This window comes from Falco rusticolus, chromosome 10 (assembly GCF_015220075.1).
Source record: "Falco rusticolus isolate bFalRus1 chromosome 10, bFalRus1.pri, whole genome shotgun sequence".
Taxonomy (NCBI): Eukaryota; Metazoa; Chordata; class Aves; order Falconiformes; family Falconidae; genus Falco; species Falco rusticolus.
Genome location: NC_051196.1, coordinates 19,700,351 through 19,727,574, shown reverse-complemented (window position 1 = coordinate 19,727,574; position 27,224 = coordinate 19,700,351). Strand labels below are relative to the sequence as shown.

The following is a 27,224-nucleotide window of genomic DNA, read 5'->3' as shown; positions in this document are numbered from 1 at the left end:
GCATTACCGATAACAAAACATACATCAAAAGTTTCCCTTCTCCCCATGTTCTGCAGTAGCAAGCAGGGGAGACCAAGGCTCAACACATCACCTCACACGAACACAAAAATCTCTCCTGGGGTATGCAGGACAGCTGAAACCTTTTCATTCAGTCTCCTAGAGCATCCCCCACGGCTGCCCAACAATCGTCCCAGGGCAGCACTTCTCAGCCTCTCTTGGGAGAAAAGACTTGGAAAGAAAGATGCCTGGAAACCCAGTGCAGGAGCCAGCTCTCAGCCTCTCCGTTCCCACCAGCACTGGAGGTGTTGCGTGTTGTGAATTTTCAACCATGAGATCCTGGTAGCAAGAACACCCATCTTCAGAGAGTCCACATCCAAGGGATTCCCCCTCCAAAAGCTTAAGATCATGAAATGGATTCAAGATTGACCACTAAACCATACATATTCCTCAGCAAAAGTGAAGCATGGTGGTGCCAGAGAGCCATTTAGAAACAAATATATACATATCACACCTGCTCCCTTGGAAAATATGTACAGTTTTCTAAGTCCACATTTAAACAAAGGAAATTAAAATCATCTGTGAAAAAGTCTCAAAGAAAAAAATTGTCAAGTCTTTGTGCATTGTTTGAGAGTTTAAGGGGGTCTGTATCCCAAAACCATACATCCGAGTCAGCTCAAGACTCCAGTGTACAACTAAGGAAACGAAGATCACATTTCTAATTGGGAAATATTGTTCCAGTTCAGTAGTCAGCAGCCAAGGTTTGCAGGAACTTGCAGACATTCAGATACGCAACTTCAGACTCCATTTTAAAATGCTATTCTTCAGAAGAAGCCACGAGACGCCTGCTTTGTTCTTGAGACATACTTGGTCTTATTTGGATCTAGTACGTATTGATTGTCTTCAGCAAGAAAAGCCACAAGAGGCTGAGAATGCAAGGACAGTATTCACATTCATCCTCTAAAATGATTGCTGACAAGTTCCAAGCACCATTTGCAAGACGAGACTGCCCAGTCTCTTTTTTTTTTTTTTTTTTTAATTTAAATAAACATTACTTTTTCCTGGCATTTGCCCTTATGTAAAATCAGCAGGTAGAGGTACGCTTTCTGTATTGTTGGATAAGGGGGACCAGGCACTCTGGAAGTCCTGTCTGGAGCAAAAAGGGGTGATCCAGGAGTTCTTGTGCCGTTGCTCTTTCTAGTGGATCCCGTGTCAACATCCTTTCCAAGAAGTCTCTCAGAACTGGGGAGGTCTGTGAAAAAGCAACCAACCAAGTCAGCCCCACAAAGGAACCAGGCAATAGCTCATGCACCCACAGGCTGCTGAGGCAGGTTTTCTTAACAAGGATCCTGTAATTTCAGCTCTGTAACCCTGTTTCGGCACAGAAATGCAACAGGAGACAGGATGCTTTTTGTGCTGCAGCAATACCTTTCTGTCACGTTTACACAGGTTGTTTTCTTTTTAACAGGGCACAGTAGATTAAGACAAGACTGCCTGCCATGTCCTTCCATCTAAGTTAATTTTGTTATTCAATCTTTTCTGCATTTCAGCTTAAAAATTCAACAGAATTCCTGCTACCCAAGGCACATCATTGAGCATGAAGGGTTGATCAATTCATTCTTTTACTGGCCACAGATCATGGAAGAAGTAGTTAAATTGGATTGCCAAATAGGTTTTGAGAGTCTGGAAACCTGATGGTGGTGGTACAAGAAGATGAAGAGACTGCAGAACCACGTAACAGAAAGCTAAGTGACCTCAGCAGGTTTGTCCTTTGGAAGATGTGTAAAGCCTGTTGAGCAGCCAGACCCAAGAACCACTTCAAGGCATTGCACATCTCTTGCTGGTGGTAATCCTCTGCATCATTAAAACTGAATAAAAAATGAACTTGGCATATATTTATTTATTTTAATGCTGCTAATTACATCCATTTTAGACTGGGGGCATTTTCCCAGCTCTGGTTAACTTAAAAGTAGATCATAGAATCATGAAATACTGTTCAACACTGAGCTACTGCCTATTTCATGAGTGCTTTGAACAACTTCATTGTGATTGCTAGAGGGAGAAGGCACAACACAGCTGGGTGTGAGTGCCAGGATCCAGCCTTTATCACTCTGTCAATAGATCTACCTATGTTTTAGGAAGGCAGCAGAGATTATCCCAGGCAGTGGCCATTTAACCTGTGGCACCCAGTCCTACAGCAATTGCCCATGGTGACCCATTAACCATGATCGGGATGGAGGGCTGGATCCACAGCTGGTGCTGAGCTCCACGCAAGCAGCAGGGAGACAGGGGAGGATGGCCAGCAGCCTGGCAATCCAGAGATCTCCTGGGAAGCAAACTGGTTTCCAGCAGAAAGTAGAGCAGAGCAAGCCTATAAGTGGCTCTGCCTTTCACAGGTAGGGTCGTGTCACCAAGCGAGGTGCGCAGTCTGGACCAGAACCGGCTTTACACCGCCTAAGGAGTGCAGGCACCAGGTCCAGAATGTGACCCTGAAATTGTAATTAGTGTTGCAAAGGCAAAGAGGAAAGAGCAGCTGTTGATGTCTGAGTGTATGCTGTTAGTTCAGCAGTCTACTCTGTTAAATAATTCAGGTTTTGCAGCTGCAGATAGCCTGATTAATTGGAAAGGCCAGATAGCTCAGAATGCTGCAGAAGCTATCTGATCTCGGAGGCCTGGACTGAAATGAAAGGAGGACTGCTCTAAGTGGCGACTAAAAGGTAATCACTGTATTCCTTATGTCACTGCTGCTTTTTCGTAAGAAACCATGAAGCTGAGTTCATCTTCAAGACAGCTGCAGTGTCTCCATGGGCTACTGCCTGTGCTGAGCTCTCCTGCTCCGACCATAATGCAGTCTTTGCAGTCCTGAAAGCCTGAAACTCTCAAGAGCAAGGATCCTCCTGTTTACTTCCCTAGAAGATGAGCTATGCTATCGACATCAGCAAGATATTACCTGTCGGGTCCGCCTGAAGCAGCTTTGACTTGCGTGACCATGCCTATGCCCAAGTGACCCAGCGTTATCAGGGCTGTTTCCCAAAGCAGCCACTAGCTGTCAGCAGCAGCTTGCATCCCCTGAGGCACCCAGGCCAAAGAAGTTCCCCAAGAAACATGTCCTAGCAAGATCACACTCACAGCCAGCTTTACTGGGAACAGCCAATACGGATGTCTTCCCATGATAATCATCAAGTGTACAAGTGTTTGCCATTGTGCTCACCCTGTGGAAGTTTTTCAGTTTGGGAGGAGGACTGTCACGGAGTCTCTTCATTGCCTGGACTGGAGAATCACTAAAATAGGGGGGTTCTCCATCCACCATCTCTATCACCATGATCCCCAGAGACCAGATATCCACCTGTGGGAGCCAAAGTCACATCAACACACACAATTCAGAGCCGTAGGTCCTTGGCTTTGTTCCTTTCACAAAGACAAAAGCACCCTGCCCGTGACAAACGGTACTGAGAGAGTAAAACCTTAACCCAGCTGATGCTGCTGGACTCCTTACCGCAGCTTAACAAAGACAGCCTTGCACCTAGGACTGAACCACACTGGTGTTGCAACATGTAAAGGTCTGCAAGTAACTGCTTGTGCTACACCTGGCTGGTTGGTAAACAAAACTCATCAGTCTGCTGTCACCTGCCCTGAATTTCAACGCTCACACCTGTGCCTGCCTTCCTCCCCTCCCCTCTTTATGGCATTGATTTGCTGCTCCTTGCTAACATCTGTCCACACTACAGCAGATACAAGTCTACGTCAAGCTTCAGGTATAAGAATAGAATAAGTTTACATCTTGTTCCTGGAAGCTGAACAACCTGTTTTTCTACCGTTTTAGGAAATATTGATATAATCGCAATCAAATCTGTAGTCACAGTCACGTTTATATTTTGAATAGACTCTAGAGGCTCTTCCTAGAAAAGCCAGTAGTTATTTTCCTGTAAAACTTCAGAATATTATTTGCTACCTCTTCTGATATTATGGAAGTGGTCCCTTACCTCAGTAGTGTATGGTATCCTTGCAATAACTTCTGGAGCCATCCAGTAGGGAGTACCTACTAAGGACTTTCTTTTAGGTACATCTTTACTGATCTGAGCACAGAAGCCAAAATCGGAGAGTTTGACCTGTACGTAGAGAAAAGCAACCAACCTTAAAAATATTTTTTAAGCAACATGGAGGGAAACACCAAAGACAACAAAGGGAGTAAGATGATGAGGCACAAACAGAACAGAAAGGAAATAAGGGGACTGACTAATGCAGCAGAAGACAGGAAACAATTTGTTTGTTGGGGGAAACATACCCTTCCATCCAGCGTCAAAAGAATGGAGTCGCTCTTGATGTCTCGGTGAATGACCCCCTGAGAGTGAAGGTATGACAGAGCCTGCAGCACCGATTCACACACTGTTGCAATTTGCTCTTCATTTAGCCTGAAATTAAGGACACAAGAGTAACTGCATTGCACTGGGCAGCGGACAGCACCCATTCACAGGTCCTCTTCAAAGGCACGGTGCAACTTTGAATTGTGGATGCATATTTTGGCTCCCTGTGACCATTACTATCTCACTTTTACTGTTCTTCTATGACTGTGTCTTTTACTGTTGAAAACATTTTCATCTTGATGGTTAGCAATTTTACATTTTCATAAGTCTAATACTGAGAAACTGATTTTAAATCTTGTATCTAAATTCATCCTGCAAGATGCTCTTTCAAGCAATTCTGATAGGCAAGGCTGCTGCTTTGTGCCAAGGAGCCGCAGTAACCATTAAGACAGCTTTTCTTTTCTTTAACTAAATTTAGTAAAGCTATTGTTCACAAGGTTTATTGTGCAACTTCATCCAGAAAGCATCTAAATACATAATTTGAGCATGAGCACCAAGAACCATATCTTTAGAAGCTCTTGCTGCTTGGAATACCAACACAAGAACCTTCATGATCAAGTATAAGTGAAAATGGTAGAAATGAAAATGATCTCCTGTAACTGGGGACAGCGACAGCATTCTTTGCACGTTTATACTGAGCAATGCTAGAAGTCAAGTCTTTCAAAGAACAGCTGAAGTACCCAACCTGAGTACTTTTGATTCTCAGCCTGTATCTAGCAGCTGTTTCAAACAACTCACAGTTGAGGGCACAGAAATGGCACCTCCTCAAATCCAGCTCTGCAGGCAAGACCGAGGAGAAGACAGCACTCAGAAGGCAGAACCGTGCAGAGCATACCAGCACCTTCTAAATCCCCAAGAGCAATTTCTACACGTTCACGAAGGAGGCTGCATCATCAGCTGAGACACCTACACTTCTGCTGCTGGCTTGCATTCCATCTCTTACCGTACCAAACTGACCATCTGATCAGGGCAGCTGCACGTGGTGGCTGCACTGTGCCGTGCTGATGGCAAATACACCCAAAGCATGGCAGAGGGCTGCTTTTGCCACTGTGATTTAACCCGTAGAGGCAGAGGGACAAAGGCTAACTCCAGGACTTCCCCAGCAGAGAACCTCACCTATCTGGAAATAGCGCTTTTCACTTCGTAGTGCATGAGCTGCAAGAAAAGCTGGTGCACTTCTGAGCTCTGTGGTCCTCAAGTATAACAAGAGGTGCACTTTCAGCTTGTCACGTATGGAATTTGGTCTCAGTCAAGTGACTGCATAGTGTAAAATAGATTACTAGAGGATTACCTCACTCTTGGAGATGCAAATCTGTTATCACCTTCAGCAAATGTTTAATGAATGGAATGAGGGTATTTTCCTCCCTGTGAAAAACTGATAAAGGCTCGCAGCTTATTTTTGATAAATGTTATGGTTATAACAGATCCTGTTTCCACTATGTGGAAAAACAAGCATTCACTAAAAGGTTCAAAAGGACGGCTTTGTAAAATAACTCAAATCAAGGCTGAGGTCTCACAATAGAATTCAGTCTCACTGCTGGACATAAACCACAGACTCTTCATAAACCTCTTCACAATATATTTTAATTATTTTTTTTTACCTTGGTTCTATTACCAGCTAAGAGTTACAAGAGCTTCACTGGCTCTGCAATGCTGTAAAGTCAGCACCCTTCAGGATTAAATGTTGGTTCTCAGACTCTGAGATGTGCCTCTCATGGCCAGCTAAGTGTCTTCGAGACACTCCTTAGAGGTGGGGCTGTAGAGGCTACAGAGGACAATCTACTTTGTCATCTGTACTAATTGACAATAAACAATTTTTATGCCTCCCAAACCCATCACAGATGCACTTCCAAAACAGCGAACCTGACAGAGCCAGATATATGCCTTAAATCCACCACAGGATCAGTAAAGGCTAGTCAAAGCACCTAAGTGAATTAAAGGTATACTATGATTAAAAAAAAGTAAATACAATTAGTGTTAGCAATACCACCTAATTTGTAATCCAATTAAGATTCTGAATCTCCAAAAAAGGAAAGCTCATCCTACAGACTTTCTTGATCAGCCTTTTCACTGGCATTCCCTGCGCTGGTTCACAGCTTCGCAGGACTGCTGGGAAGAGGGAGGGTGCTCCAGGGTCACGGGTAAGGCACCATCATCATAACTGCGTCACCAGAACACCTTGTGAGTGGGACTCTAGAGGCCGTTTAAGAATAACTTCTTTGCCCTACAGAAATGCTTTGGGCATTAATGAAGTGGTGCAGATAAGAAAACAAATTTAGGAGAGTGTCCAGTAGCTGCTATCTTTAGGCAATGAAATTTGGGAAGGAGTCCAGATCTCAAGGCTCTGTTGCACTTCTCCAGAGGAGTTAGCCACAAATTCAGCCTCACTGAGGGCACCACAAAAACTATTTCTGCATGCTCTTTAATACTTATTCAATGAGCTTCCTGGCCAGAATTCAACAGATATAGTAAACAATACTTTTTATGATACTGTGTTTTACAGGGAAGGTCATCAAGTAGATGACTAGTGGGCATCTGAAGGGATCGGTACTGCAAGTGAAGTCCCTTCCACAGCAGAAGTATTATTGCATACTTTGAATGGATGACAGTCAAAATGTAGTAGTTTCAGGGCACTGCAAACGGAAGAGCTCTGAGGGAAAGTGTTCTTCCCAGAAATCTCCACGCTATTGCTACACAAGCATTGATGTTTTGGATTTTGCTTCATACCTGATCTGAGAGACAATGTCTGTGAGGGCTCCCCCCTGCAGGAACTCCATCAGCACCCAGAGCTCCTCTCCCACTAGATAGCTCTTGTACATCTCCACTACATTGACATGTTGATAGTCCCTCATTATCACCACCTGTAAAAACACAGTGGACAACCGACCACCACAAAATCACCAACACCACTGAATTTTATCCAACAAAGCAAGCATGCACAACCCTGGATGCAGCAGCCTCCATCCCCCCAGTCATTTTTCTTCTTGGTACTAGCACAATTCTATTAAAAGGAAGATGTCTCCTGCTCTTCCCTTCTCTTTACCACACTGACTGTTACCACAGCTTTGCGGTGGACAGCAGAACCCCACCCCTCCCACTACCACGCTTACCTCGTTGAAAAGGAGCTCCCGGCGCTGCTGCTTTCTCAGGTCCATCATTTTCACGGCCACCTGCCGCCCTGAGTGCTTCTCTCGAGCAATACAGACAATACCTGTGGACCCTTCACCAATCTTTACATAATTCTCCAGCAATGTCCGGGGATCCCCCTGGTCCACAACCATCCTAAGGGCAGCTTTGAACTGCTCATGAGTCACAACCACCGGGTCCTCGCTGGCCAGCTGCCCTTTCACAGAAGAGTCCTGGGGAAGGTGAAGGTTGCTAGAACTAGTCTGAGTCTGCCGGTTCCTGGGAGATCCTGCCGGTGACGGCCTGCCCGGTGGCAGTGCAATTGCCTTCTCTGCTGTGGGTGACTTCTGGGGGGTCCCAGCTTCTGAGATCATCCTGGGGAAATCGGATGCAGGTGGATCTGATGGAAGGGACTGGGCTTTGGCTGCAGGGCTGCGTGGTGACCCCCATTGCTGGGGCCTGAAGAAAGCGTTGGCCTTTGAGAAGAATAAATATGAAAATGGAAGAAAGAAAAAGCGATCGTTAGATTAACAAGCAGCCAGAAGGGTGAGGAGTCAGTTGCGTGTTACGCCACTGGCCTAGTGCATTTTGCAGCAGACTGGAGTCGAGACCTCTAGGTTCTTGTCTGCAGGTCTGCCTGACCCATGCTGCACGCCAAGGGGAAGCCACATGGCTGCAGATTTTCAAGAATCAGTTACAGGATGGGTGCTACACTGTAAAGGCCTCCAAACTGAGGCAGTTTAAAAGGGACCTTTTAAAGCACATGCTTTAAAAAACCATCAAAACCCAAAACCCACGGTGGGGAGGCGGGGGGGAACCACCAAAAAAGCTGCTAAAAAGCATTCCAACCTTGCCACCAAAACTCAGGGGCAACCTGCGCTGCAGAGAATTTGAAAATCGTTTATCCCTCCGTGCCTCTGATCTTCCTATATATAAAAGGAAAGAGGATTCATGCCAAAGCTGTAAATCACTTTGATGTCTTGGCCTAATTCCCTTTGGGTAATTATGCTTCTGCCTACTGAAAACTCTCTGCACTTTCCACCGGTACCTGCAGAATATTCCTGTTGATCGGACACAGAGTTAGCACTCTGTTCTGGGACAAGCACCATGAACCGGGACAGCTGCGGGTGGCCAGCATGAGACTGCAGCCAGGCAGAGCCACAGGCCACCTTGCCAGCGCACCAGCTCAGAACTGACCTGCCATGAATCTGGCTTATTCCTCAAGTACCCGAGGCTTTCGCAGACCTCCCACTCAAGCACCCAGCAGGCCCAGCCCTGCTTAGTTTGGGAGATCTAGTAAGATCCCAGCCTGCAGTAACAGGGCTTCAGAATACACAACCCCATGCTAGCACTATGCATAGATCTCCCGAGAAGGATAAATCCTAAAGTGGCAACACTCACCCTGGAAATGTTGACTAATTAAAATTCAGCACCACCTAGCAGGTTAGGTATAAAATACATTATATACTTAGCTATATGCAAAATAATAGTGGATCTGACAAAGTAGCAACTTCAGAAAGAGCAAGCCAATCACTTACATTATAGGGCCAAATAAAAACTTCAAAGCAACAATCTTTTTCTCTCTCACAATCCAGACAGATTATTAATAAAGTTAATAATATGGGTATGGAAACTGAAAAGTGCCAATAGAGAAATTCTTTAAAGAGCACTCATTTTCTCTGTCTCAGAAAATAATTGCATAGAATTTAATTCTGTGCACTTTGGGTTTTAATCAAGGATTTCTGTCAACAGTAAAATCTGCATAAGCCTCACACACATACAGCTCATTTTCACACACACACAGGCCCTGGAAGTAGGATTTAGTAGCGCCTGGCACTGGGGTGCAGGAGTGCGCAAACCCCAACTGCCTGTCACAAGTTCCTTCCTCCTCGTTTAGCAGCTCCACCCCTGTGGTCCTGCAGAGACATGCTCATGGCAATGAAGCACTTATTGCCCAACTCTTGTTTTGTCTCAGGAAAGAGGGGGGGGGGGGGGAAAAGTTTTTATATAACCTAGAGCACGCAAAAGGGCACACAACATGCATGCAAGCTCACACACGTTTATCTAACCACACGTAAGTATTATTTCCTGCTCCTGTAATTTGACAGCCCCTATATACACATTTTCAGTCTCTAGACATTTTGAGATGTCACTGGTTGTCTCACTCCTTCCCCCCTACATCAGGCTGAAAGGAAAGAGCACTCGACCTTCCCATGGCAGCTCTAGGCAGCCTGTCAAGGCACCCAGCTCCCCGTTTTCAGCCCGTTATACACCCTGTCCCTTTCATCTGCACCTGTGCATTTCTCCCCCTCACAGCTACACCCCACCGTGAGGGAGACCAAGGCTTTAATCATTACCGGCTGTTCAGAACAGCTTAGATAAACAATTGCCAGCGATGGTGATGGTGCAGCTCCTTCACCAGAGCAGGGAGATGGACTAGACAACCTCAAGGTCTTTCCTACTCCTCTCACAAACGGCTTGAGCTCTGACACACCAAAGCACACACACACGCCGTGGGGCCAGTAGCCTCTGCTCCTCCCATGAAAGTGCTGAGGCATGGAAAGCCACCCTTGCTAGAGGAGAGCAAAGCGGCCTAAGCACTCAGGGACGTGCCTCCAGCCAGCACAGCCCAGCCCAGCATTACTGAGACAGCAGTAAGCACAGTTTGTGCTACAGAACTACTGCAATTCCTTTAAAATCCCATTCCCTGGGAAAGGCAATCCACAGGGAGAAGGCTGTGTCCAAAAGCCTTGAGCCTGGTCCTTACTCAAACTGTGAGAAGCCAGGTCGGAGAGCGCCGCACCCTGCCATATGCTTTAGAACAGTAAGTTTTGTTGGGCCAGCAGTTACTGTCATCTGAGTTCAGGGGCTCCACACCTGCTAGAAATTAGCCTGGCCCAGCACCAGCCCAGCGCAGCCACTGAAACCATGGGACAGCTGTGCCAGGGCACCGGGTGCTGGGTTAGCCCAGGGTGAATGAGGAGCAGTGGCCCGAAGGGCTACGTTCCCTACCTAGCAACAGGAACCAGAGTTTTTCTCCTCGTTCAGTAAGAAGTGAGTCATTCATTCAGCATCACTTTCCTGGGGGAGAGGGAGCCGTGTGAGCTGTCCCATCCTTACAAAAACCAACAGCCAGGTTTCCTGTTTGATAGCGCATTCCTGTTGTAGGCAGCTTGGCACATACAGCTATAACCAGCAAGCTCTCCTGAGGTAGTTCTATTTCGCACAGGCGAAAGAATACATTACTAATGTAAATTATGGCAATTTCCCAAATGGCAAAAGCACATTTCTGCTAGTATAACGGCATTTAAGTTATGCCTTTACTACTACAGAAGGGCAAAAATGAGTAAGCCCCCTACCTCCCTTCCCAGCCTACACACCTGCTAGCCCAGCTCCACTAGCAAGCCCTTTCTCGTGTATTTCTGGCTGACATTTTGAGCGATGCCTAACAGTATGTTCTGTGAAGCTTAGGCGGACTACACATTTCCCCTGTCCAGGACTATTTTGATTCCAGCATTAATCATAACAATAACAGATGGTTGCATGATGTTTGCAATTAAATTTGTTCAGCTGTGTAAGTAGCCTCTGGAACTGTAAAGTCAACATTGCACTCACTCAAACCCACTGAATAACCGTACCTTTATCTGCAGGGAAGTGCCTGACTTGTTTGAGCCGCTGGATGAGGGGAACACACTGCGTAACAGCCGCCTCTTCAGGCTGTTCTCCCTGGATTTGGAGCTAGGGCTGCCCTCCCCTGAGGGCCTGGCGCTTGCTTGCCGTACGAGACAAGGCTGAGGCCAGCACTCCTCTGAGCTCTTTTTCCCCGCCTTCTCACCCTCCGCCGGCAGAGTTGGCATGTGCTGCAAACCAGAGGCACGCTGGAGGCAGCTGCCGTCAGCACCCCGGAACTCTGAAGGTCCAAGGGACTGTGCTTTCATCACCATGCCGTTGGGGTGAGACTGTCCTTCCAGGCGGGGTTTGTAATCTGGCCACATAGTCTGCCTCCGGGTCACCTTGGTCCCACCATTGCAGTTGAGGTAGTTTCCATATTTGTCTGCCCAGTCTGCTTCAGGACTCTGCAGATACATGTCTGGGGGTCTGTCTTCCCCCAGGAGCCCGAGGGACTGCGCTCTCCTCCTGCTGGTAGGGCTCCTTCCCCTCAGAGTGTTCGAACTGATGGCAGAAAGCTTCTGGATGTCATTGAGTATCCCGGAGATATAGCCTTCCACTTCCATGGTGCTGCCCCTTACAACAGTCTGTGAAACATAGGGAAGGCAGAGAAAAAGTGTTAGAGCTGTGAAAACTGTGGCTCAGTGTACCCTGACAAAGGTTAGATTTTGTTTGTCTAGCCAAAGACAACCCCAGGAACTTAGGAAAAAAAGAGAAGTTTTTCTTTCTGCCTTTTTTCCTTGTCCTTTACTGAGGAGAAGGCGGGGGGGGAAAGACTCCCTGGGTTACATCCTTCTGTCAGAGGCAGCAGTGCTTTCAGCCGGAACAGTGAATTCTGCTGCTATGCTCACAGTCTGGAGCACAACCTTAGCACACAACTAGGGTCTTTTTAGCACTCCTGATTCTCTTGTGCTGAAACTGTGCTACACCACATCACTAACGTAGGCTCACCAAGCTCCTGAGAATGTTAATTCTCAGAAGTTACAGCATGCCGTAAGCTCTATCTGAAAAACTCACCTTCCCATTCCAACAGGAGGTTCATCTTTTCCCTGAAGCACTCTCAATAGTGTTGTAGTCAGCCTCCCTTAGCCTGGTTCTCTACAATTTTTGCTAACGCATCTTAATCCTGACCAGTGAAGACCACACTGTTCCAGCACTGCATCTCTCCTCTGTTCTGCCAAGCTATTATAATTAAAAATTATGAACAAAGGGTCACAACGGCTCACAACTGCCTTGTAAGCAAATGATGGAGAACAAGGCTTCCATCCAAACAATCAACAGCACTATACAAGTAGGATACTTGAAGCTGTTGGTATATTATGTAGTGCTCTACCTTGTTTATTCTGGAACCAAAAAGCTTACAGAAGCTCTTTTAGTGCTGGGAACCAAAACATTTCATTTCTTCACAGAAATTCACAGCATAGGATCACTCCTACACTTTCATGAATCTCTGCCTGAGGAAAGTCCTTCCCTGGAGTGATGGCAATCTCCTGTTTGCTAACTGAGCTCCAGGGACCTTCTAAAGATGCTGAATTAATTACACTGAGCCTGATATTTAACTGGTGCAACAGAGCAGCTCCAGTAATTTCAATAGAATGCCACCACAGTGCAGAAAATGAGTGCCCGGTTCACTCAGCACCTGAGAATGAAAGGCAAAATAGAAGATTTTGTCGAAAAAGGTGAAGAAAGGACCATCGGACTCATACCATTGCATACGCATCACCTGCAGCAGGAAATTCTGCTCTTCAGTCTTAATGCAGCATTATACCTCCCTCACCACATAAATGCACCTTTCTCCATGGCCCCAGCTGCTGTCAAGTAAACAAGATGCTGAGGACACCAGCTCCTCAAACTGCATCACTTCTGCACCAAACCCGGTAGGGAAAAAAAATTCCAAAAGTAAATGGTCAGAAACCCAGTCTTTGCAATCTGTCAGCAGGGTGGGAAGAGTCTTGTGTCCATTCCAATTCACCCATTAGAAATGCCAGACATATCAATTTACCTCAGTAATGCACTCAATTAAGAGCACTAGTTCGTAAATGAGCTTGAGCAGGGCCTGATGTAACATGCAGGCCCCCAAGTCACTGAGTGCTCCGCAGGATGCCTCCCACCCTTGCTCCTGTTTGCACAGGCACACCGGAGAGAAAGAGGTCCCCCTCCAGTGCTCACCGATCGCTCAATGTTTCTGCAAACTGGGGAAAAAGAATAACTCAATATAAAGTTGGAAGAAATCTCAAGAGGCCAGCTAGTCCAAAGTAGATGGACAAAAGTCATTCCAGAAAGACTTGTATCTAGCATGTTCTCAAAAGTAGGAAACCTCCAAGAAGAGATGCTATGGCCTCTCTAGAAGTTCTCACTGCACCTCCAAGGTAAAAACTGCCTAAAGTTAGATTCAAGTCACACCTGTTGCACTTCTAGTCCATTAAGTCAGCCCTGTCTCCAGCGGAGAGAGAAGACAGGAGTTAGCTGTACTTGGCAGCTGTGATTAAAGACCGCGTCAGATTAATGAAGAAACATCCAAATTTGAGCCAAATCTATATGGAGTGCTCTTGCAAAGATCACGATATACTGACCAAAATTTAGAAATTATGATTTTAAAAAGAAAAGTGACCCTTTACAAGCTACGCACAGTACATGTCAGAAAAAGGAACAGCTATAATAGTTGAATCCAGGACTCTACGTATAAGGGTTTGGCCTAATAGGGCCAATTAGCACTTAAAAAGGGGCGGAAAAAGAAGTTCTTACTATTGATTGGTATCATTGAACAGGAATTTGTCTAAATGGAGTTTACCAGAAATAATTAACTATGTGATGCAGTCTAAGAGAGTATTTGCACTTGGGCTTACTGGAGGAAAAAAACCCAAAGCAGTATTAGTTTAAGATTCTTCTCTAGTTTTTAAAGGCTGTTGGGTGTTCTATCCTTGTTCTCAGAGATCTGCACCTCCTTTCAGCTTTTACCATCTACAGGTTTAATAAGTCACACATGAAAGTACCGACCAGTATTAGACTTGGGACAAACTCCAGTAAATCTCTTCATGCACATTTCTATTTTGACAGTGGTGCCTCACACTATCCTTTCGAATACGCTTTTATTAACAGTTGAGCAACCTTGCTCAGCTTGCTTTGGGGGTGCCATAGGTACAGCGTCAAGAGCCCAACTGAAGTCAAGATATAGGGGAGCACTATCACTTCTCCCTGACCCAAAGCCCGATACCCTACGGTTGATGGAAATCGGGTTGCTTGACATGATTTGTTCTTGATAAATCCATGCTGGCTGCTAGCGATTACCCTGCTATCCCCTAGGAAGTGGCTGCAAATAGATTACTTGCTTATTTATTCCAGACTCTTTTTGGGAATTGAAATTATTCTGACCTATCTGCAATTCCTTGAATCTCATTAGGCCCAGCTGACTTGAAAATATGTAACTTATCTAAGAAGTCTCATTTCTGCTCATGTTCCTTTCCTATTCTAGCCTGCATTCTTATCCCTCCATGCTCGTGTTAATTGTGTTAGCCCAGTGATCACAGTTAACCTTTTCAATAAAGACTGAAGAAAAATCATTAAACATTTAAGAATTCTCAGTGTCATCTGTTATTAACTTTCTTCCAAAATGGGCAGTGAACATATTCTTTCCTTCATCCTCCTTCCCCTCCTCGGTGTACTTATGATGTCTCCTTAGTGCCCTTTATGTTCTTTGAGAATAACATCTCTTTTTGTGCCTTGGCCTTCCGGTTTTGTTCCTACGTAAATTTCTTTTCTATTTGCCCTTTATAACTTGACCTAGTTTCCACCCTTCTGAGCAATCCTCCTGCAGTTTAAGCTCATTAGAGAGCTCCTGATCTAACCAAGTTGGTCTCTTATTACATACTTTATCTCTTCTCTGGATTGTGGTCCTATCTCCTACTACATTTTGAACCTCAAAGCATATTCAGGACACCATAAACCAGAACGCAATACCTCCTCTCTTTTTCTTTTACCTGTTCTGCCTGAGCAAGCTTTTCTTTTCTAAATCAGCCTTCTGCTCAAAGATCCTGATGTGCCATTTAAATTGCAGGTTTGATTTTGCATTAATACTGGCATTATACTAAAACGTAGTCCCATTTAGTCCCTCTGTTTTAAGCACCTGTACACAAAAAGCTAACTATATTTATCAGATAGACAACTATTTTCTTCTATGTCCTTCCTAAAATCCATGTAGCAACACCTCTATTTTACAATTTACCTCTCAATTTTCAGAGCCCTGTAGGGTTTTTTAACTGGGAACAAAAATTTCCCACAAGCTAGCAAGACTCTAAACACGATAATTCTGTCACCACCTTTCATTTCCTTTTCCAAGGGGTCATCATGAATCTGCCTTTCTTCACACAGCAGATCCCTGCAACCACCTACGGACACAGTCTCCAGATGCCATCAGCAACAGCCACCCAAGCAAGACAACCATCTCAATTCACCCATCTACAAGGACTGGTAACTTATTTCTCCTTACTGAAGGACTCGCTTTAAGGACATTCTCCTGTTTACTGTGTCCACTTTCTGTTAAAATGCTGGTTTATAAGCCCTTTTAGCCGAAACCCTGGTCTAGTCCTGCTCCCTGCTGTCCCTCATTCACTTCACCATCCATGAAGAGCAGGCTAGCACTATCTGGCTCTCTCCCACTCAGGCTTCCCTGTCAACTTAATTACCAGCCAAATTTGCTCACCCACGAGAACGACAAACTTGCTAAAACAGGTCTCTCCACAAATTCTCTGCTTCCCTGTACAACAGCTGAACACATCTTAGGCCCTGTCAGCTACCACAGAGGCTTTCACAGGTCCTTGTTATAGTGACAGGCAGCCAGCTGGTTACTTGAACAGTGACACTATTGCCATGAAGGATACTACTGTCCTTATTTCTGATGAAGTTACTATCACCTCAAAAAAAAAAAAAAAAAAAAAAAGAAGAGACATCGTTATCCAAGCCCAGACCCTGCTATCCACTGAATTCCTTACCAATCCCACCCTTAGCCCCATTTAAATATGTATGGGGCAATGGAAACATTGCCTCACCTTGGCCCTCCCTAGGGAACAGGAAAGCCTGGGGACAGGAAAGAGTAGTCTTCCTCTCTTACCTTCATAGGCTGGAGTTGCATCCTCGTGATCCTTGAAGGGTCTACCACTGGCTTGGGGCGCCGCAGCGTGTCTAGAATATTCTGCCATTGAGGTGGCAGGCCCACAAATTTGCCCTCCTTTGGGTCAAATGAAGTGTGGACACGGTGCTCAAAGTTCTGCGGAGCTGAGATCTCCGGGCGTTTCTTCTTCTTCTTGCGGAACATGATGCCTGAATCACAGGAGGCAACACCATCAGTGCTCTAGCATGTCAAGGTCCAATATGCCCAATCAATAATAGCACATATCGATTGTATTAGTTAATTAGGTTGTATGAAGAATATTCTCCAGTGACAAGCACCTCAACAACAGAGTTGATCATCTGCTTTCACAGATGGAGGAAACAGAGGCAGCAAGAGAGCAACGACTTGCTCCAGACCACTGAGTGAGTCAGTGGCTGAGCTAGGATTTCTAGTGAACTTTTCAACACTGCCTACTGGGAAGCAGTGCTCCTGCTGCAGAAAAGAAACAGACACCTGCTACACCTATGGCTGAACTCCACCGCTCAGCTTCCTTTATTTCTACAAATTCACACTGCCCAATACAAACATTTTAAATATATATATTTACATTTCACAGGCTTGCACCTAGGTTAAATGGCTTTGGAGCCCAGCCAGTTAGACAGTGCCGATTCCACTACAAGCCTGGAATGAAGGGTGGACAGGAACAGGGCTCACATTGCCTCTCACTGGTTAGTCCAAGTAATATACATTTGATTCCCATTTAAAGACAACGGAGTTGCCGCCAAAAGAAGAGCTGCCCCAGACTGGTTCTGGATCTCAGTTTTTCTAGCTTAGACAGAGGGCTTGGGAGAGAGAGAGGAGGTGGTAGGTGGAAATCAAACTCTGTCAGCAGGTTGCTGAAGAAGCTAAAATTAAAAACTAAGATTCCTTTCCCATGGGGGCTGAGAGAGACAGTTTGTGTGAACAGCCATTACAATTGCAACAAGCCAAAACCAGCTAACACTTAAATATACCCAAACACAAGAGACGTTCAAAATCCGAATTTAGACTTTATAGCCAAAAAAAGAGAGATGTAGATAGATAAAGCCAAAAGTTTTAGACCTTTTTGAAATTGGGAAAGCATGAAGGAAAAGGAAGAACTGGAGCTCCACACGCAGTCACAGAGGTGGGAAAGCTTAGATAACTGGAAGACTGCAATGGATGGACACAACCTCTTCACAACAGACAGACGGGGAAGATGGGGTGAGGGGAAGTTACTCCTTCCATGAAGAAACAGCTGAGAAGTAGGGGGATTTTCCATGGAGAGCCAGGCTTTTCACAGTGGAGAGTGGTGGGAGTCTGAGACATGATAGGTGTAAAGCAGAACAGGGGAGGTCCTGACTGGATAGAAGGAACAACTTTTTTGTGACCAGGAGAGTCCAGCATTGGAGCAGGTTGCCCAGGCAGGCTGTGCCGTCTCCATCCTCCGAGGTTACCAAGAGCAAGTTTGCTCTTGAAGACAAAGCCCTGAGCAACCTGGTCTGACCCTTGGAGCAGATCCTGCCCTGAGCAGGGGACTGGACCACAGGTATCTTGAGGTCCCTCAATTGCTCTATGATTTTATTGAATGGCTTGATGACTTTAAAGTTACAAGTATTCCAAGTTATATTTTCCTATTCGCTGTTGGAGAAACACGTTTAATGGGCAGATTACTGTTCTGTGGATGCAATGGAACTAGCGTGTTCCAGAGCTCATCATCTCCTCTCCAAGATGCATTCTGTCAATGCACAGGATGAACCACACAATGAGAGCCTTAAGAGAGGTGAGACAAAATGGACACCCAATGCCAAAACATTTTAGGTAATTCAGTGCTAAAGCTCTCTAGCTTGGGAAAAAGCTGTATAGGTTTCTTTAAAGCAATTAATACCCACCAGTAGAAAAAAGATGTTTATATGCTCTTTCCTTTCCACTGACAAGTTTAATATTAGCATTTGCTTCTCACTAATACTGCTTAAAGCGATGAATGCTACCCCTTCCTTGACATCAGGTAGAGGATTTTTCTCTACTTAATCTTCAGCTTTGTCATGATCGCTCTTCCCCTGCACAGGACCTCACCTTCCAGCTATTTGTGCTGAACAAATATTTACAAGGGTCAGAGACACAGAACGCATACAGATAACATGTTGTGGTGTAGGCATGAACACACTTCTAGAGGACACTGGTTTCGAAAATCAGCAAACCTCGTGCTTTTTTTCCCCCACAGTGAAATATATGTCAAACATTTTCCAGGTTGTTCAACTTAAAATTTGTTTAGGGAGAAAAATGCAGGCCACTTAGTGAACGATGACTTTGCTTTCTAGTGCTAGACTGAGATCCTGAAAAAGCATACACACTGGCTTAAAATTTGGTTACCATGATCCTGCGGTCACTGGGATGGGGAGTATTTGTTGCAGAAGGACCTTTACACCATCTAAACCCCCAATCACGCCATCCATCCTTGGTGAAACACAGAATTCACACACTGACAATGGCCATTGCATTACCGTGTCCAGAACCCTACTAAAGTTACAGTTGAAAAAAAAAAAGCAAAAGGTTAGGCAACTAGAAAAAAAACCATAAGAGGCTGGAAGCAACTGTTCTGCCTAGAGGAGTTTTCACAGCCAGAATAATCTTTGCTTAGAATATGTTCCAATGAAAACCCAAATACATCTTAATGGAGAGCTTATGGGAAGAGCATCTGTGCTCCAGGTCTGTATTGCCACTACTAAAACACAGTGATTCATCTCTAAGGCCCCTTAGGTGCTGCATATTAACTAATAATCAAGACTGAAGTCAGAGGGCAATTCTGTAAACAAAAACAAACAAAAAAGTGCAGACAATGCTGGAAAGGAAAGATTCTAATAGCTCATGGCATTAGCACTATTCAAACCAACAGCTGGTGCTACTGAGGAGCTTTTACAGCCTCCAAGGAAATCAGGAAGTATATCTGTAGTATTATATCAAGTGCTTGAGTTCTGAATCGTTGACTGCATGTCAGTCATGACAGCTACTTGATCCACCAGAACAGGGGTACTTCCGGACAGAGCGATGCTATTATTTCAACTAGTATCTTTTCTTCCCCTGCTCCTACAATCACAGCTTCATTCCTCATCTCATCTTCATAATGAGAAGATATTCAGAGAACAGCACAGAGTGTCTTTCGAGTTTGCTCTTTAACTGCCTCTGGCAGCAAGGGGTCCTGTAAAATGTGCTGTTACAAATGCCACAACCATCAGCACTTGTAGTATCAATTTTCTTGAACATTTCAATCATTTCCCCATAAGGAGAAGGATTCTAGCTAAACTACTTCAGAATGGAAATTGTTAAAGCCCAGGTGATGTTTTGGCCCCAAACAGAACAGTGGCTTTATGCCAGCCTATCAGTTCACATAAGCATAAACATCACATTTGTATACTTACATTAAATCAGTATACCCGTCAATCAACACCTGGACTACTTAGATCCTATATACAAAAGCATGCTTCCTAAACCCAGAAAGAAGCATCTACTAAGTTCATGGTCAATTTTAGGGCAACAAGCTGACGTGGCCAGCATCTACGTTATTGGTTTATACTAGACATCCTAAAAAGCACAAAATGTAATCAACTCCAAAAACAATATAGCCCTGGGTATCCAATGACATTTGCTTTCTATGGTCAGCATCAATCTTTAATTATAAAGACATTGCCATATCAGACAGGTGGTTTAAAGGTACACTGCATTAAGATCAAATGGAATTCATACGCTAAAAATAGTTATTTGAAATCCAATGGATCGTAATAATCTGTGTAGGGTTTGCATTTCATTGAGGTCTGTATTTAACCAGTCTCCTTTCACTTTGTGGTTTTCATGCAAGAGCTATTTACTTGTATTTCCAATACCCAGCTAAAGAATGTTTTAATAAAATACATAAAACAGGCCTTTTCTAGATCACTAAGAAATTCATAAGAACATTTTATGCATATAAGATTTTGTAAATCAAGCCAAACCTGTATTTAAACATAAACAGCATCCCTTTAATATAATAACACAAATACTGTGACACTGATTTTATAATCATCTACTAGACTTTAGTCTTTCATTCACTGCTGACAACTGTACTGTAAGAAATGTCACAAACATAAATAATAAAAGTCACTACCACAAGACAAAAGCAGTCGGAGATTGAAATTCTCTCAGCGATCCATTCCTGCTGCCTGGGAAACCACGTTAGATTTTTCAACTCCAGATATAGCTGTTCCTAGATAATACAGTTCCAAAAGCTGTCACATCTGCCAGTGAGCATGAGAAAAAATCCCACAGCCAGCAGATCCAGAGCAGGGGGAGGGATCGGCTGGGAAGGAGGGGCAAGAAGACAGAAGGGTCAGGCTCAGATGAGAGGAAGGGGTGGGAAGATTAAGGATGGAAGAGAGAAAGGGGAATGGGAGTTAGGAAGGGAAAGAGGAATGGCTGGGAGACAGGCAACACGAGGAGCAGGGCACAGAAAAGAATCAATCCGACTGGAAAAAAGAAGTAGATAAATGTTATCAGGAATTGCTCACTACAACACACGAGTTCAAACACCCAGACAAAGAAGCCAGCATGCACTGTCATTTCATCTGACTTACCTCCACCCTATACACTAGGATCACACACTCCATTAGTATATATGCACTGTACTTAACTATGTTCACAGGCTCGTTCACTCACACATATACTTGATGATCGGAAGACAGCAGAGAGCTACTTCAGTCTCACTTGTATAGTTTCCAGTTAAAAATAAGCTTTCCCTCCCCCTCCTCGCTGCAGCAACCGAACTCACTCATCAGTGCTTATTACACTGCTATCGCCGATCTGGACGCAGCTCTCTACATTCCTCCCACCCCAGACAGGAGATAACGCTGGGTCCCTGGGCTGAGGAAAGCAATTCCCCTGATTTCTAAGTACTCCCTCAGCTGATATGGCAAACCACTCTGGCCAGCTACAAGAAGAGGGGGAGAGGAGGAGAACTCTCCCTACAGGACCTGAGGAACTGCAACATGCAGGTTGAATCTGGAGCAGGAAGATTAAGAAGATCCCAGAGAAGCCAGTGATTAAAAGAAAAAACATACTTCCGTACTCTGCTATACAGGTCACTGCCATGTAACACATTTCAAATGCAGCACAACTCACGTAGGCCATGACCAACACATGTTGTAGGCATACACGCATGTGTTCACACATATGTACGTGTGAATACGCACACACGGTATTTCACTGTACTCTATACCTTCCAAAATCCTAATGTTTAGCCTCCCGAGGTTTCTGACATGATTGTTATTTATAACAAGCCCTAGACGTCCATAGCAGTTTGCAGACAAAGAAAAATGACAGGTTACTTCCCTGAGGAGCTTACAAACCTAAATGTGACTTCACACAGCAAGAAATGACAACAAAGGGTGAGTGAAAGGGGGAAAGAAAAGCAAAATGGTCTGAAATCTGAAATGGGATCCAAAAGCACAGAGTCTTGTCACAATGACACCTTCCATGTTTGTCTGCAATTCTAGTTTTAGAAATAGTGGCTTAGGTACTTTTTTTTTTTTTTCCTTTCTCCTAAAGGAAGAGTGGATATTTGCTTGCTGCGCTATCACTTCCCCCATTTCAAGTCCTTTCCTTCCACTCCTCTCTCTCCCTCACCAGCCCCCAATAGCAAAGCTATGTGTCGGAGTGAACTAGCAGCACAGCAAACTGATGTAATGCTCTAAATCCTGCCCAAACACACACATGAGCGCACAGATTAATATTACATTAGAAATAAGCTTAGAGAGAGACATACTTGTTTATATTTTTGACAAATGAGAACATCATCAATGCTTGACATTTTTTGCTCAACATTTTTTGCCATGCCTCCCCTGAAGGATCTAAAGGCTATGGTGCTGCCTCTTTCTCCCCTGCTCCATTTCCTTGCTCATAAATTAGGACTACAGCCTGAAACACAGTGAACGCCTATTTGCTAAGCTTGTTTTGGACGCTGCTCAGTGACAGGCTTTTAGGTGTGTTGTAGCTACACTAGACCAAATTCATTCTGGGACATATAAAAGCACTTACAAAGAAAAGACCTCTTGAACTTTCTGAAACCAGTACAGGCATGTCCCAAATGCTAATGGGCTTTTACCCTTGAGAAGTAATAAAGATTTTCCATTATTTACAGTCCCCCAGAAATGCCAGCTGAAGTCACTGTCCCATTGTGCCAGTCTCTGAAGTCAGGCCCCACCCTCCAGAGGTTTCTTCTAAACAGACAAAAGGTAAGGAAAAGGAATTATCATCTTAATTTGTAGACGAGACAGAAAAAAATTACTAGCTCGGTTTCTTCACAGCTATGCCTAGATTAGCAGACTTAAAAGAGCTTTCAGGTATGTCTCCTGGCTGCTTTTTAGCTTCATATCCAGGCCCAACACACTCTGGCTTCTGTGAGGAGAAAACACGAGTGCCCAGCATCGGTGGGAGCCACGACCTGCTCTGACCACATGTTCGATCTTGACACCAGCACTTTGATCTAGACGCTGTGACAGAAACCAGCAGCCAAGTCAGAAATCACACCTAAACCTCAACTGCAATCCAACACCACCTTCACAGACGGGAAAAGGCTCATCTTGTATTTGGTTTGTAAGAGGGTTACAGCTCGCAAACACCACTGCAGCACCAAGGGAAGGCTGCAGTTCATCGCATCCTCCTCACCCAAAGCCAGCTAGGTGTGTGCTGCAGGTCATAAGGCTGAGACATAAGCCACTCTAACAACCAGGACCCTTTTCCCTCACTTTTTAAACACCTGATGTGGCTGTGTCCTGCTCTGGATATGCAAACCCATGCAGCACTGCACCTCTTTGACACTTCCCTTATACATGCACACCTCGCTGTTCTGTGTCCAGAGAGTAACTGCATCATTTCAAATGGGTTTACTGACATTCTTTTGCCACAAGGGATGCATCAGGGTAAAAAACAAGTGGCTGTATTTTGCTGTTAATCCAGAATACCAGAGTTTCAAGACAGTGCTTGAAGGATGTGGGGCTTCACTCTCCACTGTCTTGTATGACTGATCCATTCAAAATGAGCATCAGAATACTATTGAGATCAGAATAAGAATGTTCAAGGTTCTTACTCCAAAATTTCACACGAATAGCAACATCTTCCATAACAGACAGGAGGTTATGTTGGGACAAGTGCAAGAGGCCACATCTGGCATGCAGGGTCACACGACAGACTAAGGAGCCAAGGCACTTGGCTGCATCTGGGGAACATGGGACTGCACACAAAGCTCTTTGAAATGCTGGGTGCCACGTCCTGCGGCTCTGAGCACTGTAACCTCACTGTGCTCCTCCGTGCCACATCACGGGTCGCAGCTCCAGCTGCCTCTGGCACATTGGGTGATGAGAGGGAAGCTGTAGCTCTGTGCTGCCAACGTACATGGTACAGACTTGACTGTAGGGAAGCACCAAGCAGGAGCCAAACAAGACTCGCACGCTAAGTGAGCACAGCCGATTGCTTGCAAGCAGACCTGTCCCAGCAGAGGCACGGGCAGTCACACACACGCTGGATCACAATCCTTACCCCAGCAGCATGGCAAAAGGCTGGCAGACACCATGGTGCTTCCCCAGGCCACCCAAGTACAGAGATGCAAGAGTTAAACCTCCTTCCAAACAACACTAAACAATCTTAGTCCCTATTTACGATCATCATACTCTCCCAAAGTGAGATATAGATAGATAGATATAATCACTGTCAACAGCTTGCAAGGTAGTTTACTTGTGTTATCTCCACAGGGTAACTGATGGGAACACTGCAGCCCAGGCAGCATACCCCAAAACACGGAAGAGACAGACCAGTTTAAACCCCACAACCTGGCTGACTCTCAGTGCCTTCCTACTCACTACTGCCAACACCAATATGGAAATTTAAATCATAACAGACAAGCCTTCTCCTAGGGAGTATCAGTTATTCTGCTCTGTTTGGAAAGGAAAAAACACATGCCGTGGGTATGTCCGTTCATATAGCCCTCAATACATTAAAACCTGAGGTGTACTTGTAACACAAGTAAAGATAAATAACTGTTATTGTCTACAGTTACACTTAGTAATTAGATTATTTTGTAATTAATTGATGAACAAACACTACAAGTTAAAATGCCTCAGCCCTAGGGTAAATGTAATTTCCTGATTTTTTTTTTTTGAGGGGAATAAATTTAACTTTTAGTCTATCATCACCCTACATTCACATTGCTCTCTTACACCAGACAAATGGAAGATCAGCCTCAAAACATCATCACTATCATCACTAATGGCCAAATCTCAGTGCATTAGTCCCCCCAGTAATCCTCCTACAACTTCAGAAACCATACTGAGAAATTCCTTAAAAACAAGACCTGTATCAGCTGAACCCTGATTCTGTACTCCATTGCACAAAGTCTATACAACCATCACTTACAAGCCAAAGAGACCAGCGCAGGAGCAGGGTTAGTATAACAGACAAGAAAACTGGTCCCCTAGTCCAAACCCTCCCTTGGCAAGATCTGAAAGTTTGCTGTCCTCTGCTCAGCTATCCGTGCTGTGCAGCACAATGTGCTGGCTAGCCTTCAGCTGCTTTTGCTAACTTCAGAGCCAACGTCCTGCACACGTACAGAACTGATGTGTGGCTCTGAATGCAATGAAACTTCAGCATGGTACCCTCAAGAAAACATCATGTGCAATGCAGAACGCAGACCCTGGCTGAGTTTTTACTTGCAGTTGGCGTAGGTTAATCCAAGCTGTTTGAAGCCATTTGCACAAAATATTTAGCTTTTTTCTCTGCTTGTGACTTTCCCTAAGCACGTTACAGAAGCAGGTTGAAAATTGCTGGTTTTTTCTGATTGGAGGTAGGACAGCCAAACTTTTATAGTGCTTCTGCTTTGGAATAAAACCATTTTGTGACCAAGCAGGAGTTAAGTTTCTCACTTTTGCAAGCCTTGTCAGCAGGACCCAGGATATTCTTTCCAGGTACATACCTACTCGCACCCATCTAGACAGAAACAACTCCAGCACAGGGAACAGACTTTCCACCTGGAAGCACAGTTACTAATCCAGCAAACTATTTGCTAATAGCTCTTCCCACTACTTGATCAGCTTTGCTACTAGACACATAAATCATTGCCCACACTTAGCACACAGAATGTACATACCAAGGCAGTGCAGAATATTAAAATCAACCTACAGCTTCATCACACCATCAAGAATGAGACTTTTCAGTGGGACAGGGCTTGAGAGCGAGCCATGCAGCAGTGTTGCTTTCCCCAGCAGCTGTGTAGGATCTTACCCAAGCACAAAACTCAGAAAAGCAGAGGAAGACTCACCAAATATCTCTTACTCTATATACATCCCCCAGCCTCACCCGAGAACTTGCACTCACCAGCCACAAACTTCTCTTCTGTTTTTTCAGTACTCTGTCCCCAAACACATTAAAGTGTTAATGTCCTGGCAAAGAAGAAAGCAAATACATCAGCAAACGTTAATGGACAGGATTGTTTTCTGTGGCTGTAAATACCGGGCTGTGTATGCTGATACCACCTGGCAAAAATAATTAAGTACAAATGCCCAATAGAATTGCAGATTGTAACTTGAATAGGAGGAGATTAGCCAGTTTTCAGGTGGCCAAAATACACTCATGCACCCATACACGCGCGAGTACTACAGAGTAGTGTGGGTAGGTGTGCTGAAAGAATCCTGGCTAGTGCAGCAGCCAGAAGGTCAGAAGCAGGCAGGAAGGTTTGAACTGGTGACTCAATTAGACCTCTCCGTGAGATACGGTGAGGGTCCTTGCAGATACAAGAGACTTAAGAGGAGATATCGCTATCTCTCGCATAAAGGCAATAAGCATGCATGTTCCTGACATGCTGTCTGCTTTCTCAAGCATCATCCGGAGTAATTTTTAACCCCTACTTCACCCCAATGTTTTAAGAGCGGCACCCTGCAAGATTCAACAATGCATTTTCCTCTCCGCATTCCCCGTCATCTTGGGTGTCAATAGGGTAAATTGCCCAACCCCAGGCACCACAGACCCATACACTGGCCCACCTAAAAAGACACCAGAAAGCAATAAATGCAAGATCTTACTGGCAGTCCTGCTGCAACAATGCCGGTAGAGGACAATTCCAAGTGAGAGGAGAAAGAGGGTCTGGAGGGAAACTCTCCCACTGTCATGCAGCAGAGCCGATTGGAGGATGGTGTTGCTGGGCTATAGGCGTAAAGATGAAGTAAACTCCTTCCCAAAGGAATCCAGCTCCCAGTTTTTCTTCCCTTCCAGAACCATCCCTTGAGAGAAAAAATTGTATGACCCCCTGAACCATTCCCCTCTCACTTTGCCCTAGGCTGGCACTGCCAACATGCGTGTGATCGTTAAGCTAATCCTTGGCAGTGGCGAGGCTTAGCTCCGTAGGGAAGGGGTTAAGCCGTAGCAGCACAGCCACTGGGGAGTGAAGACGTTAGTTTAAACTGACAAACCTAGTCCGCTGTAAACAGAGGAAACAAATCGCACGAAACAGCGGCCATTAGGACGGTGCCGTCATTGCTTTAAAGCAAGCAAGTCAATGCCGACCCCCAGATCTGTGGGAGGGAGCTTACCCCTGACTCCTCATTGCTCCGTAACCAGAGGGGAGGTGGGAATGCTCTGCCACCAGAATCCGCTGACACACCGGTAAACTTGAGCAAGAAAGACGGCAGGAGAGAGTGGGAGAAGAAAAAGGGGTGGAGGCACGTCTGACATGTTTGTACAGTGCCTGGTTCACCTAAGCTGCCGAGTTTGATTTCAGGGTGTGGTAGCAGATGGGACACAGAAGCACACGGCGCGGGGAAGCCTCAGATTCCTGTTCCAAGGAAAACGACAGATGCCAGCAGCAGAGTCTCTTGGGACCACCCTGCCTTCTCCTCACCGTCTTCTCCTTTTCTGGTCCCTAGAGG

The 27,224-nt window shown here is 45.0% G+C and overlaps 1 protein-coding gene across 3 annotated transcripts; it reads right to left on the bottom strand.

Annotated features, from left to right (window-relative positions):
• Positions 1 to 1,015: 1,015 nt before the first annotated feature.
• On the bottom strand, positions 1,016 to 27,224 carry LOC119154942 (serine/threonine-protein kinase PAK 6-like). Of its 3 annotated transcripts, XM_037403000.1 has the most exons (11): positions 26,889 to 27,224; positions 26,382 to 26,579; positions 25,678 to 25,742; positions 16,264 to 16,472; positions 11,126 to 11,743; positions 7,472 to 7,963; positions 7,089 to 7,222; positions 4,283 to 4,409; positions 3,981 to 4,106; positions 3,209 to 3,343; positions 1,016 to 1,249 (listed from the first exon to the last, which is right to left on the bottom strand). In XM_037403000.1, exons 4-11 carry the CDS (start codon positions 16,465 to 16,467, stop codon positions 1,082 to 1,084), a joined length of 2,004 nt encoding a protein of 667 aa, XP_037258897.1. In that variant the 5' UTR covers positions 16,468 to 16,472; positions 25,678 to 25,742; positions 26,382 to 26,579; positions 26,889 to 27,224; the 3' UTR covers positions 1,016 to 1,081. The 3 variants fall into 3 exon arrangements, with proteins under 3 accessions (XP_037258897.1, XP_037258899.1, XP_037258898.1); XM_037403002.1 differs by lacking the exons at positions 25,678 to 25,742; positions 26,382 to 26,579; positions 26,889 to 27,224 and adding an exon at positions 20,423 to 21,361; XM_037403001.1 differs by lacking the exons at positions 25,678 to 25,742; positions 26,382 to 26,579; positions 26,889 to 27,224 and having other exon boundaries at positions 16,264 to 20,415.